The following is a 15,320-nucleotide window of genomic DNA, read 5'->3' on the forward strand; positions in this document are numbered from 1 at the left end:
GTGAGAGGGTCCACTCCTGTCAAAATCTTCCCACGTGGGAATACGGCGATTCTGCCTTCCCGCCTTTGGGACAACAACTCCCATTGTTGCCCCGTGTAGCTCAGTTGGTAGAGCATGGCGCTTGCAACGCCAGGGTTGTGGGTTCGATTCCCACAGGGGGCCAGAATGAAAAAAAGAAAAGAAAATATATGCACTCACTAACTGTAAGTCGCTCTGGATAAGAGCGTCTGCTAAATGACTAAAATGTAAATTGTTAGTGCGGAGACAAGACCATCTCGTCATTATATACAGTGTCTCTAGTCTGGTCTGCTTAGTTCATTGATTGTATATGAACCAGAAAGTTCCCTGTAGTCCCCTGTAGCTCAGTTGGTAGAGCATGGTGCTTGCAACGCCAGGGTTGTGGGTTCGTTTCCCACGGGGTGCCAGTATGAAAAATGTATGCGTTCACTAACTGTAAGTTGCTCAGGATAAGAGCGTCTGCTAAATGACTAAAATGTAAAGAAACTGAGGGGGTGGGTTGTCTCGCTTCCTCTTCCGTCTCTGACCAAAGCAGATATAGTTAGCTAGGTGGAGAGTTTTTAAACCTTTGCCATCTGCATCCATTTTGCACGTTAACGTTACGACTAGAAGGAGAGCATTCCCTTTCAGTCATAAAGTTATGGCTAAAGTTAGGCACACATTAGACGACAAAAATCTTTACATCGTGGGAGCACTTATTCAATTGTCTGCATAATCTTTTCATCCTTAAGTCTGTGACCGGTGTGCTCACATTACACAAGTTTGCTCACATTGTGACCTGTCTATTGAAAAAAATATATAATAACACAAGGAATAAATACACAATGAGAAACGATAACTTGGCTATATAGGCCTACATAGGGTACTAGTGTTGCTTCCGTCCCTCTTCTTGTCCCAACCTGGGCTTGAACCAGGGACCCTCTGCACACATCGACAACAGTCACCCTCGAAGCACCGTTACACATCGCTTCATAAAAGCCGCGGCCTCTCCTCACCCCAGCTGTTACATTGATGCTGTTGACCCGGATCACTGGGTGCTGCGGAAAAGGAGGAGGTCAAAGGGGGGTGAGTGTAACCGGTGTGAAATGGCTAGCTAGTTAGCGGTGCGCGCTAGTAGCGTTTCAATCGGTGACATCACTCGCTCTGAGACCTTGAAGTAGTTGTTTCCCTTGCTCTACTTGGGTGGTTGGAGTCTGACAATTTTTTGGTCCTTCCTCTGACACTGCCTGGTATAGGGATCCTGGATAGCAGAGAGCTTGGCCCCATTGATGTACTGGGCCATATGCACTACCCTCTGTAGCACCTTGCGGTCGGACGACCAAGCAGTTGCCATATACTAAGCGTTGATGCAGCCAGTCAAGATGCTCTCAATGATGCAGCTGTATAACTTTTTCAGCATCCTGAGGGGGCAAAGGCATTTTCGTGCCTTCTTCACGACTGTGTTGGTGTGTATGGACCATGATAATTCCTTTGTGATGTGAAAACAGAGGTACTTGAAGCTCTCGACCCTTTCCACTACAGCCCCATGGATGGGGGCGTGCTCGGCCCTCCGTTTCCTGTAGTCCACGATCATCAGCTCCTTTGTCTTGCTGACGTTGAGGGAGGGGTTGTTGTCCTGGTTTGTGGTGGTAAATGGACAGATACGAAAAATATAGATGAAAACTCACTTGGTAAATAGTATGGTCTGCAGTTTATCATGAGGTATTCTAATTCAGGCAAGCAAAACCCCAAGACTTCCTTAACTTTAGAGATCACGCCCCAGCAGTTGTTAACAAAGAGACACACACCTCCCCCTTAACCTTACCAGAAGCTGCCGTTCGGTCTTGACGATGTATAGGAAAAAACAGCTCGATATGTATTATCCATGTTCTTGTTCAGCCACGACTCTGAGAAACATAGGATATTACAGGTCTTCAGGTCCGGTTGATAGGATAGTCTTGAACGGAGCTTGTCCAGTGCTCTAGTGATTGTACATTCGTCAATAGAACGGAGGGTAGAAGTGGTTTATTTACTTGCTGACGAAGTCTCGTCAGGGAGCCCGCTCGTTTGCCTCTCTTGTGCCATGTCTTCCTCTCAAGTCCCGGGGATTAGGCCCTGGTCCGGAATGAGCACGTCCAGAGCTGCCTACTCATTGAAGTAGAAATCTTAATCCAAATCGAGGTTAGTGATCGCTGTTCTGATGTCCAGAAGCTGTTTTCGGTCATATGAAATGATGGCGGAAATATTATGTGAAAAAAAGAAATTACGACCAGCGTAAGAAAAACATACAAAATTGAAGAATTGGTCAGGAGCCCGTAATACGGCAGCTATCTATTGCAGCTTCATCTTCCATTGTCGCATCGTAGCACCTCCTTCACTGCACAAGATACGACTGGAAATGTCTGGCATACCAGAGAAATAATCAGGACCTAAGATACGGATCGCCAGAGCGCAAGACCCATAATTGCACGGCTTTCACACGCTCACATTATGCGACCTTCGACGTCTTAGTTGTAGCCTACGACGTTAGGATTTGCCTGCAATCCCCAAAATTTGTTGTGGATCCCAGATCGTGGCAAAATTGCAGTTTAAAATCGTATGATGTATGGCCAGCATAAGCCAGACCACCCAGATTATTGGTGACATTTTGAAAACCATGCATAATCAGACATGCGTCGTCCTGGTATCTTGAAAATAACATTAGATTAAACTTGACTTTGTGTACAGTCTATATCAGTCATCTGTTGTTTTCTGTTTTTCATAACCAAATACTTTGCAGATATCCCAATCCACAGAAAAAAGCAAGAAACTGACGCATATGTGCTGGTAAGTTTTCCTTTTTGAAGACACCAGTTGGTAGGGTCTAAAGCACGGGTGTCAAACTCATTTTGACGCATTTGGTCTTTAACGAGGTCCGGAGGGCCTTACTGAAAATTGGTTTGATTTCCTCACCGTCAAATTATTATTTTTTTTCTTTCTCTCTATCCATCGTTTTTGGTATTTTCGATGCTCCCTGACTGTCTAGCTTTCATTTAGGTGATTATTAGCGAGCTGTACACTGTCAAACTGTATGAATGTAGGTCCATTATCATTTCCACACAGTTTCGATTTGGGTTTGACACCCCTGGTCTAAAGCTGCATTTTTTTTTTTTAACAGGCAGCCTACTGTAGCTAAATACGAAGGATAAACACTATAGTGTGAAACCACTAGATGGTAGTGTTATAGTATAGCTAGTATCCTTCTGCTTCTCTCTGAGTCCTTAATCTCACATCCTTCCATGTGACTGTGCGTTTGTGTGGTACCCACAGGGCACTATACACCCATTCCGGAAGACAGACAGATCCTTCTTTGGGAAACTCTCTCAAGAATTCCGCTTGGTGACTTCAGACAGACGGGTAAGGAATTAGTAAGGGGTGTGTGCATGCGTGTACATTAAAATGCCACAGGGACAACTGTTGCACAGTGCTCTTTGTTTTGGAATTCCCCAATTCCCCATCCCAGTAAAATGACCCTGACTTTATTATTGCATTATTCTGGTAAGCTGTTTAGACATCTCATCTCATAGGCAAGCACCTCATGTTAATCTTTCACTCCAGGGCTCCAGACTAACGTTTTCCCATGGTGGCACTGGTGCCACAAAAGTTTTTAGTTGGTGGCACCAGCCCATTATTTGGTTGCACCCAAAATGTTGTTTTTTGTTGCAGCGTCGCGCAATAGATAAAGGAGTAATCAATCATCTTATTAAATCATTCACAATGCTTTATTAAGAAGTGTAATAATAGACTACTGAGATGGTATTCAATAAATAAGTTGATACATCTAACAGGTCCAGGCAGAAATGTATGATTCAAGCTATTTTAATATTCAACCTAATCCAGTGATTGTCATGAATTTTTGGTTGACAATTAGGCAATTATTGCTAAATTTTACTGTTAAAATAGGGCGGCAGAATTTTTACATAAATTTTTTTTCAATAGAGATGAATTGCCTTAATCTTTGCTCACTAATATTACATATACAGTTGAAGTCGGAAGTTTACATACACTTTAGCAAAATACATTTAAACTCAGTTTTTCACAATTCCTGACATTTAATCCTAGTAAAAATTCCCTTTCTTAGGTCAGTTAGGATCACCACTTTATTTTAAGAATGTGAAAGTCATAATAAGAGTAGAGACATATATTTCAGCTTTTATTTCTTTCATCACATTCCCAGTGGGTCAGATCTTTACATACACTCAATTAGTATTTGGTAGCATTGCCTTTAAATTGTTTAACTTGGGTCAAACGTTTCGGGTAGCCTTCCACAAGCTTCCCACAATAAGTTGGGTGAATTGTGGCCCATTCCTCCTGACAGAGCTGGTGTAACTGAGTCAGGTTTGTAGGCCTCCTTGCTCGCACACGTTTTTTCAGTTCTGCCCACAAATGTTCTATAGGATTGAGGTCAGGGCTTTGTGATGGCCACTCCAATACCTTGACTTTGTTGTCCTTAAGCCATTTTGCCACAACTTTGGAAGTAGGCTATTTGGAAGACCCATTTGCAACCAAGCTTTAACTTCCTGACTGATGTCTTGAGATGTTGCTTCAATATATCCACATCATTTTCCTTCCTCATGATGCCATCTATTTTGTGAAGTGCACCAGTCCCTCCTGCAGCAAAGCACCCCCACAGCATGATGCTGCCACCCCCGTGCTTCACGGTTGGGATGGTGTTCTTCGGCTTGCAAGCCCCCCCCTTTTCCTCCAAACATAACGATGGTCATTATGGCCAAAGAGTACTATTTTTGTTTCATCAGACCAGAGGACATTTCTCCAAAAAGTACGATATTTGTCCCCATGTACAGTTGCAAACCGTAGTCAGGCGTTTTTTGGCAGTTTTGGAGCAGTGGCTTCTTCCTTGCTGAGCGGCCTTTCAGGTTATGTTGATATAGGACTTGTTTTACTGTGGATATAGATACTTTTGTACCTGTTTCCTCCAGCATCTTCACAAGGTCCTTTGCTGTTGTTCTGGGATTGATTTTCACTTTTTGCACCAAAGTACGTTCATCTCTAGGAGACAGAACGCGTCTCCTTCCTGAGTGATATGATGGCTGCGTGGTCCCATTGGGGTTTACACTTGCGTACTATTGTTTGTACAGATGAACGTGGTACCTTCAGGCGTTTGGAAATTGCTCCCAAGGATGAATCAGACTTGTGGAGGTCTACACATTTGTTTCTGAGGTCTTGGCTGATTTCTTTTGATTTTCCCATGATGTCAAGCAAAGAGGCACTGAGATTGAAGGTAGGCCTTGAAATACATCCACAGGTACACCTCCAATTGACTCAAATGATGTCAATTAGCCTATCAGAAGCTTCTAAAGCCATGACATCATTTTCTGGAATTTTCCAAGCTGTTTAAAGGCACAGTCAACTTAGTGTATGTAAACTTCTGACCCACTGGAATTGTGATACAGTGAATTATAAGTGAAATAATCTGTCTGTAAACAATTGTTGGCTTGCCAAAACTATAGTTTGTTAACAAGAAATGTGTGGAGTGGTTGAAAAACAAGTTTTAATGACTCCAACCTAAGTATATGGAAACTTCCGACTTCAACTGTAGGCCTAATTCAATTGGTGTTAATTTACCACCTGAGGAAATGGAAACTCAAAATACATTAGCTAGATCGCTAACTCAAAATATAACACTTACTGCTAGTAGCAATGTATGAATCTAACAGTAAATGTAATGTCCCAAAAAAAACTTTGCATCGGTAGTAGGCCTACTACCCCAAAATGTGTGCTTTGAGCTCAATAATGAGAATTGAGAAATACAAATTATACCTACAGAAAGCTGAGACCCTCATCTCTTTAGCATGGACAATAGAGAATGACCACTTATCGGCCAAGCCGATATATATCGTGCCGATATTGGTATTTTCTTGTCTTTCGGCTAATGGCCCTTCTCTATAAACGTTGCCAATAGTACCTTTACATAGCAAATCCAATGCACCCTCTAGTGTCGACTCTGAAAACTGCTGCTATCCCAGCTGCCACTCACCGTCTGAGCCAGGAGCACTGAACAGTGCCGAGGAATGTCTAGCTGGGAAAATCAGCAGCAAGATTGCTCATTCTCCAACAGAAAGGTGCAGTATTGAGAAACAGAAGAATTGACACATTGACCAAAATCAAACATGTTACAAATATGAGTTTACTTTATTCACTATTAATAAGGCTTGTGTCGACTTGCCCTGACATGCATGCAATAAGCAAGCTAGCTAGCTAAGCAGATCGCTATGTGACCTGTTAGCAAAGTTGATGATAACTAACCCTTTCATCTGTGGTGCTAGCTAGCTGTATTAGCTACTATGCTAGCTGGCTATACAAATATGGTGCTAAGATATCAGATAGGGGCTAAAAGCCAACGTAGCTAGCTAACATTAGCTGGTTATCATTTTAAACATGTGCCATTTTCTTCCTGATCGTGGAAAATTGAAAATAATATACTATGCAAAAATAAACACAACAATTTCAAGGAAATCAGTCATTTGAAATACATTCTGTAGGCCCTAAGCTATGGACTTCACATGACTGGGCAGGGGCACGATCCCACAGGTAAAGAAGCCAGATGTGGAGGTCATGGGCAGGCGTGGTTACACGTGGTCAGCGGTTGTGAGGCCGGTTGGACTTACTGCCAAATTCTCTAAAACGACGTTAGAGGCGTCTTATGGTAGAGAAATTAACATTAGATTCTCTGGCAACAGTTCTGGTGGACCTTCTTGCAGTCAGCATGCCAATTGCACGCTCCCTCAAAACTTGAGACATCTGTGGCAATGTGTTGTGTAACAAAACTGCACATTTTAGAGTGGCCTTTTATTGTCTCAAGCACAAGGTGCACCTGTTTAATGATCATGTGAATTAATCAGCTTCTTGATATGCCACACCTGTCAGGTGGATGGATTATCTTGGCAAAGGAGAAATACTCACTAACAGGGATGTAAACACATTTTTGGACAAAATTTGAGAGAAATAAGCTTTTTGTGCGTATGGAACATTTCTGGGATATTTTATTTAGGCTCATGAAATATGGGACCAACACTTTACATGTTGCGTTTTATATTTTTGTTCAGCATTTTAGCTAGCTGTGGAGTGAGTTTACGGCATGTTGTTATGTCTTACACATGGGACAGTGGATGGTATCACCACCGGACTGTAAGGCTTCTGTTCACAGGGACACATTAAGTCTCGGGACTGAGGCTGCTCTCCACCAGTACACTGTGTACAATGAGGGTACATGGGGATCAATCCCCTCTTTTAGGAATAATCAGTTTGTGTTCTATCTGCCGGTGTACTAGTTAGCTCTGCTAGTGTAGCGCAGCCTGCCTCTACTGGAGGACCACTGGGATAAGATGCTTTTGGATCCAAGTGGCCAATCTGCCAGAGGCAAAAGACCTAATTACATTTACATTACATTTTTGTCATTTAGCAGACGCTCTTATCCAGAGCGACTTACAGGAGCAATTAGGGTTAAGTGCCTTGCTCAAGGGCACATCGACAGATTTTTCACCTAGTCGGCTCGGGGATTAGAACCAGCGACCTTTCGGTTACTGGCACAACGCTCTTAACCACTAAGCTACCTGCCGCCCTACTACAGTAGGGACTAGAAAGAGAGTGGGCTGTGCTGTGGAGACCTCTGACTGCTGTCCCTAGAAGCTGTATGAAAGAGACTGGGTTAGGTTCTATAGGAACAGAGAGACTGATCGAGGTAAAGTCAATGGAGTTCACTTCACATGCATAGAGAGGAGATTACGTTTTCCAAAAACATGGCCTTACGAGAGAAAGTGGAGAGCAGTGTCTTTTCTTGATAAGGGTGTGATTATTTAGGTTAGGCTCACTGTGGCTGTAGACTGGGTGTCTGCTCCATCCATGCACCAGGCAGTGGGAGTTTTCCAGACTGATGCTGCTGTTGACCTGGCAGTAAAACTCTCCTCTCCTGTGCTGCTGAGTAGCCCTATATTCTGCTGGATTAAAGCTGATGATGTACTTGACGTAGGCATATTATTTACAGATGATATATCTGCAACAGTATTCTGTGACTCAGGGAGGCTGATGTTCCTGAAGGTATTTGGGAGTGTCACTCCAATGTAAGATTTAACCTAGACATGTTTACCTGCAATACCGCCTTCACCCAGAGGGTGGCAGTGTCATCTCGTTGTCCCCTGCTTCCCCAGAAAGAGTGTGTGTGTATATGTAAGTGTGTGGGTGGGGGGTTTGGATGTGTTGGGCAGCATGCTGTCGCTCTGTTTGCACACAGACACGGGCACAGCGATCTGCAGGGCCCTGAAGCCGCAACAGGCCCAAACACACACTTCAGCTCCCATCTCTATCCTGGCTCCGGCTGTCACAAGACGCCCTAGCCCTGTCATAACACAGTGCACCGCAGTAATTGTAGATTTCACAGCACTCCAAGGACAGCCACTGACTCCAACACGAAGTGACAGACAAAGACGCGGTTGATGGCATTGAGTTTGTACAGTCTTCACATTTTTGTTTCCATTTTTTACGTGTTTGTCTGATACAAAGCATTCCCTGAATTAGCAAATTAACAATACAATATTATTCGATTAGCCTAACTGACAGTATGAAAAAATTAAATAATAATAATTGTGCATGCACTCACTAACTGTAAGTCGCTCTGGATAAGATGTAAAATGTAAATGTTAGGCAATGGCGTAGCATAACCTATCATCCACCTGCATTAGCTATTAATATCCCACTCCAAGCAATCCTATAGATCTAAATGAATTAATTGGTTTAGAAAGCTCTGGTTAATGTTCTGTTTGTGTTTCAGTCATGGAGAATCCTGGTGTTCGGCATGCTGAATGTTCTTTGTACTGGCTGCCTGCTGATGTGGTGCAGCTCCACCAACAGTATGGGTGAGTACTCATCTACATGACACAGTGTTCCACACAGCCAGCCAGGCAGAGTTAGCCTAGAGGTTAGAGGGTCCACTGAGTAAACAAGGACATCTATGGACTACCGCTTTGGATACTACGTAGTAGAGTACATCAGTGAGAACACTATGTACTGACATTGTTCTGATACTGTGCTCTGACATAATTATGTTCTCCCTAAAGTTCTTCAACTAGGGCACTTGCAGTTCCCACCATTATAGTGATTATTCTCCAGCTTCCTAGATCCACTCATGATGTCACATATCCAGAGCGAGAGAGATCCCATATTACAGAGTCCTGCTGACCCATAGAAATAGTAATTAATCTACTATGTTCCGACATCCCACCCCCATGCAGATTAGATCTCTGCTGGTGTCGCAGTGTTATTGTGATGGTGTGTTCAGGGCTGTAAAGTGTAACTATTTTGATCGCATATGCTCCTAAATATTTTGCTGTGCGACTAGAAAGAAAATCGTCCAGATGTAATGATTAGGCTTCGCAGTACTGCTGTTTCCGAGTGCCCAAGACAAAAAAGCGAGCGCAGATTTGTGACCATGGTGGTCCTTTGTAGCTCAGTTGGTAGAGCATGGCGCTTGTAACGCCAGGGTAGTGAGTTCGATTCCCGGGACCACTCATATGTAAAATGTATATCCGCATGACTGTAAGTAGCTTTGGATAAAAGCGTCTGCTAAATGGCATATATTATATATAATATTATTGCACCATTACTACAGAGAAAACTGCTTGTCTCTAGCCCAAACCGTTCAAATGTTGTGACTATATTACCGGCGCTACTATTGCGCTTTGGCGCTGCAGCTGGATGCATCTCCATCGGCGGGCCGTATTTAACATTCATAAACCATGTCGCGGGCCGTTAGTGTATTAGAATTTGTTACTTTCGGTTCTTCTATCACTCCTACAGCATGGCAAGCGGTACCGATGCACCAAGTGTGGAACCAACAGGACTTCTAAACTCAAGCCATAAGACTGATAAATAGTTAGTTAAATAGTTAACCAAATAGCTACCCGGACTATCTGCATTTTGCACAAACTTTTTTTGGCTCATCACATACGCTGCTGCTACTGTTTATTATCTATCCTGTTGCCTAGTCACGAAGTTATCGTTACTCATTGTGTATTTATTATTACTTGTATTATTACGTGTCATTACTTTTCTATTATTTCTCTATTTTCTTTCTTTCTGCGTTGTTGGGAAGGGCCCACAAGTAAGCATTTCACTGTTAGTCTACACCTGTTGTTTACGAAGCATGTGATAAATAACATTTCATTTGATTGATCAAATGTCTCACGTTTGGAAATCAACAGAATTTATTGAACTTATTAGAAAATGTATTAATTTGTTGTATTAAAGTTTAAATCATAAGACATGAACAGACTGCATCAGTGATTCGTATTCCCTGAAACTTTCTGAAGAGGCTACGGCAAGGGAATGCCCCTGTCTGTGTGTGTGCAGCAGGGGAGAATGACTGCTCCCTCTCATTGAAGCCACAGAAGTTCAATGCTGACCGCGGTACTGCAAGCATTGTTTGCAGAAAACAGGATCCCTCATTATTTTGAATGAAAAAATTGCAATCTTTGTGTAAATCAAAACAAAATTCTAAGACAATCATGGTACCCAATAATTGCTTCTAATACACCAAATGTATGTCCTTGAACCGATTTTTATTTTTAAATCACACAAAGAAGAAGATATAAGGATAATTTAGTTGCTAATGGCAGCCTGCAGTACCCCAGTCGGCCTTCAACTTGAGTTAGTCAATGAGAGGGGGCAGCACTGAACTAGCCTGCAACGTCACTTCCTGAAGTAGCTCAAACTGTTATGTCTCCATGAAATGCCATCTTAACAAACTTAATTTGGCTTCAATGTGCTATTGATTCTTCACATAGTAATGAATGGTGTCACGTGATCAATGGCTTTGTCCATTCATATTTACAGTCATTGGTGTGCGGAGCTCGTATGTCTAGTAGGGCTGGTCCAAAATATATCACAATATTTTTCTCATTTTTGATGTTATTTATGTTTTTATGTTCAAAATATGCTTCATGAGTTGTGCATGACCCTAGTGTGGCAACAAATACATTCTAAGTGATTTTAATTAGACTTTCTCTCTTCTGATAATTTTATACTGTTCAGTCAAAATGTTCTGCATTTTCATCAAGTTCTGCATTTCCTTCACTAGTTTATCATTTTCACACTGTACCACATTTGTTTTCTTTTTGTATGCCTCTATTTTGTAAAAAGGTAACTTTATCATTATAATTACACAGTGTTTATCTATACAGTATGTGTGTGTGCGCTGTACAAGCTTAAATGCAACATGTGAAGTGTTGGTCCCATGTTTCATGAGCTGAAATAAAAGATCCCAGCACATTTTATTTCTCTAAAATGTTGTGCACAAATTTGTTTACATCCCTGTTAGTGAGCATTTATCTTTTGCCAAGATAATCCATCCAATTGACAGGTGTGGCATATATCAAGAAGCAGTATGATCATTACACAGGTGCACCTTGTGCTGGGGACAATAAAAGGCCACTCTAAGGCCACTTCTCAGGGAAGCTCATCTGTGTGCTCGTCGTCCACACCAGGGTCTTGACCTGACTGCAGTTTGGCGTGGTAACCAACTTCAGTGGCCAAATGCTAACCTTCGATGGCCACTGGCATGCTGGAGAAGTGTGCTCTTCACAGATGAATCCTGTTTTCAACTGTACCGGGCAGATGTGTGGGCTAGCGATTTGCTGATGTCAACGTTGTGAACAGAGTGCCCCATGGTGGCGGTGGGGATATGGTATGGGCAGGCATAAGCTATGGACAACGAACACAATTGCATTTTATCTATGGCAATTTGAATGCACAGAGATACCGTGACGAGATCCTGAGGCCCATTGTTGTCCCATTCATCCGCCGCCATCACCTCATGTTTCAGCATGATAATACACGGCCCCATGTTGCAATGATCTGTACAGCTAAATTCCTGGAAGCTGAAAATGTCCCAGTTCTTCCATGGCCTGAATACTCACCAGACATGTCACCCATTGAGCATGTTTGGGATGCTCTGGATCGACGTGTAGAACAGCATGTTCCAGTTCCCGCCAATATCCAGCAACTTCGCACAGCCATTGAAGAGGAGTAGGACAACAGTCCACAATCAACATCCTGATCAACTCTTTGCGAAGGAGATGTGTCACGCTGCATGAGGCAAATGGTGGTCACACCAGATACTGGCTGGTTTTTTGATCCACACCCCTACCTTTTCTTAAGGTATCTGTGACCAACAGATGCATATTTGTATTCCAAGTCATGTGAAATCCATAGATTAGGGCCTAATGAATTTATCACAATTGACTGACTTTCCTTTTATGACCTGTAACTCAGTCAAATCTTTAAAATTGTTGCATGCTGCATTTATATTTTTGTTCAGTGTAGATCTCTTCCACATCTCAGGATGTTTTCCAGTCATTGCATAAAGACCCTGATGTGGCGCGCTGCGCGTTTGGTTTCTGGTTCATTAGACTCCCTGCTGAAAAGGAGATGTACGCTTGTCATACTTGCGTTGTACTGCCTCTGTTGCCTTGGGTGGACTTTCATTATTCAAAGAGTGTAATAATCATGACCTGAGTGACAGTGTGAAAACGAGAATCTCTAATTGCGTTTTATACGATAATGTACCAAGGCCATGCAGCAGGGAACCACAGAACGTGGGGTTTGTATAATCAGGTCATAATTTACCCTGTCAGCGACCATATAGTCACACAGGGCGAGGAAGAGTGAGGAAGGGCTGTTAGCCTGGTCTGAGAACAAGTCTGAAGTCCCCATCAGCAGCACCGAGCCTCATCACTGTGACTGGTCCTAGCTGTGAATGTAGCCGCTCAGTTGGGAGAAAATGGCTTCCTGAAGAGATCTCCCGTTGTAAACTTGAACGGGATCTGTGTTTCCATTACAAATTCCTTGTAGAATCAATGTTCACTCCACAGAGTTTGAGTCAAATTGGAGGGCGACTGGGCCTTCACTGACCCGTAAAGTTCAAGCGCAGGGTTTGTTGTTGAGCGAGATGATGATTAACTAAGATAAAATGATCTCATTGTCTATGTATAGGGGTTTCCACTTTCCAATTCAGTGACTTTTAGGTATACTTAAAGTGCATTTCATAAAGCGGTTGTTAAACAAGCATTCATAACGTTACTTGGAAGAGAACACGTAATTAACAGTGGCATTGCAGCCTATTACTGGGCTTAGCATGTATGGTGAATAGAATACATCTAGGCCCTGCAATAGACTAGCGCCCTCTCAAGCTGCCTCACATTACAGAAACAGGAGAAAGGCTCCTGTCCTATGTGCTGTTCTGTCTCGTGCGAGGTTAGTTACTTATTTAGGTCACATTTTTTGTATATAGAGTTTAAACTGTCTGGATGAATCGAGAACACCATAAATCCAAAAGGTGGCCTATCCCTTTAAGATGCCATTACCATGAAGTCGTTCAAATTCGAAAGGGAGACATTGCACTGCATCCAATTTTCAGTTCGTTTCTCATCTGAAAAAAAAAAGAGCGCTTGATCTCTTAGGAGGCTACTTTTGCTGATATATGTACATTATCCCGTCAGTAGCTAGCCTAATAGTGATAAAAAGTAGTGAGAAGATATTCGCTTGTAATTTACTGAATTGTCGCCAATTCAGGAAGAATAATATCTAGCTAACGTTAGGCTCCGTGTTTTTAGCTTACTACATAAATAAATACGCTAGACTATTAGCCACGTTATGACTGACTTGTGATCATTGCCCTTGCTAGTTTGATATTATTGACATTCCAAGCCTTAGTTACATTCGTCCGTTTTTGTCCAAAATATTGAGTCATTGAAACTGAAACAGTGCATCCCGAATGGAGGCAACAAACAATGTACCAGGCCAGCTGTGATTTACAACCTGATAGCAATATTTTTGGGACTAACAACAAATGTATTGGTGAATTATATTAGCACACACGCAGTCCACATGAACACTCCATCTCAGGTCATGGTCAACATGTACTCCCAGGTATTTATAGGAGTCGACCTGCTGGATGTGTTCACTGTGAATGATGACCTGGTTCCGGTCAGCCACTGACCTGGGGTCAAAGATAACCTCTTGTGTTTTTATGGACCAGAGAGTTTGCGTCACACCACTGCACAAAGCTGTTTACACTGTAGGTACAGTGGGAGGTTGCTGTTGTCATCCATTAAGGCCAGCAGGACGGTGTCGTCTGAGAACTTAATTATGTAATGCTTGGTGTTTTGACTTGTGCAATCGTTGTTGTACAGAATGAAGAGGACGGGTGAGCTCTCACAACCTTATGGGGCCCCGCAGTTGGTGACCACAGGAGTGGAGAGAGTGTTGTTTAGCTTGACCAACTGAGTTCTGTCACTAAGAAATTAGTGATACCAGTGAATGAGATGTGGGTCAATGTCCAGTTCTTTCATTTTGGCTAGTAGAAGGTGTGGTTGTATGGTGTTAAAGGCGGAGCAAAAATCTATAAAGAGTGCTCTGGTGTAGGTTTTTGGTTGGCCAAGGTGTTTCCGGATCAGGTGTGAGGGTGGTCACTGCATCCTCTGTACTGCGCCCGTTTCTGTAGGAAAACTGGTAGGGGTCCAGATTCCTATCTGCAGAGAGTTTTAGGTTCCAAACCACTATTCTCTCCAGAGATTTGACGAGCACTGAGGTCAGGGCCACTGGTCGGTATTCATTGTGCTATTTGGGGTATGGTTTTTCAGGATGGGGATGATGTGAGATGTTTTGCAGGCCTGTGATATTGTGTGTGTGTGTGAGTCGCGGGATAACTGGAAGATGAGTTGCCAGACTGGGCCATGCTCCTCAGCGGTCTTGAGGAGGAGTGGGCTCACATTATCTGGCCCAGAGGCCTTCCTTGGGTTCAGCTGTTTAAAAACCTTTGTCACCTGCTCTGTGGTAATGATGATTTCCTCTGCGTCAGAGGTAGGGACAGTCTGTAGGACTGCAAAGTAGGCATTTGTGTGATTTTGGGTGTCGCTGAGCAGCGCACTGCAAGTATCCGATAATGGTGCCTTCAACGGTGGTGTTTGGAGGTTTCCAGAGGTGAATCTCAATTGTATTTCCTTGATTCTTCGCGTCCTCTCTGCTCACCTCCTCCTCAAAGCGCATTGTGTGTGTGTGCGTAACTTATCCTAAAGTGGTGTGCTGTTCTGTAGCCTTTCAGAATAAAACAGATGAGTTTACAGGACACTGTTTGGTGTTGTCAGCTGGTCCAGATCAAATTTTGCACCGGTAGACTAGATAAAGTTTCAAGCTGTTGAAAAATGTCCACACTTTAATTTGATATGCGCATTCCTCTTTTGTCAACACTTCTTTTAGCTGGATCAATACTT

The 15,320-nt window shown here is 42.9% G+C and overlaps 1 protein-coding gene across 2 annotated transcripts in view; it reads left to right on the top strand.

Annotated features, from left to right (window-relative positions):
- Positions 1–15,320, top strand: part of LOC311134961 (zinc transporter 6-like) — a 77,495-nt gene that overhangs the window by 675 nt on the left and 61,500 nt on the right. Inside the window, exons 1-4 of one of the 2 annotated variants that reach the window (XM_084168744.1) lie at positions 54–2,178; positions 2,777–2,823; positions 3,307–3,393; positions 8,825–8,909. In XM_084168744.1, coding sequence (XP_084024870.1) covers positions 8,849–8,909 — 61 coding nt within the window. In that variant the 5' untranslated portion in view covers positions 54–2,178; positions 2,777–2,823; positions 3,307–3,393; positions 8,825–8,848. Of the gene's footprint in view, positions 1–53; positions 2,179–2,776; positions 2,824–3,306; positions 3,394–8,824; positions 8,910–15,320 lie in introns of those variants that run through there. The other variant, XM_084168742.1, reaches the window with a different exon arrangement.

Source organism: Coregonus lavaretus (genome assembly GCF_964263955.1).
Source record: "Coregonus lavaretus genome assembly, chromosome: 1".
Lineage (NCBI taxonomy): Eukaryota > Metazoa > Chordata > Actinopteri > Salmoniformes > Salmonidae > Coregonus > Coregonus lavaretus.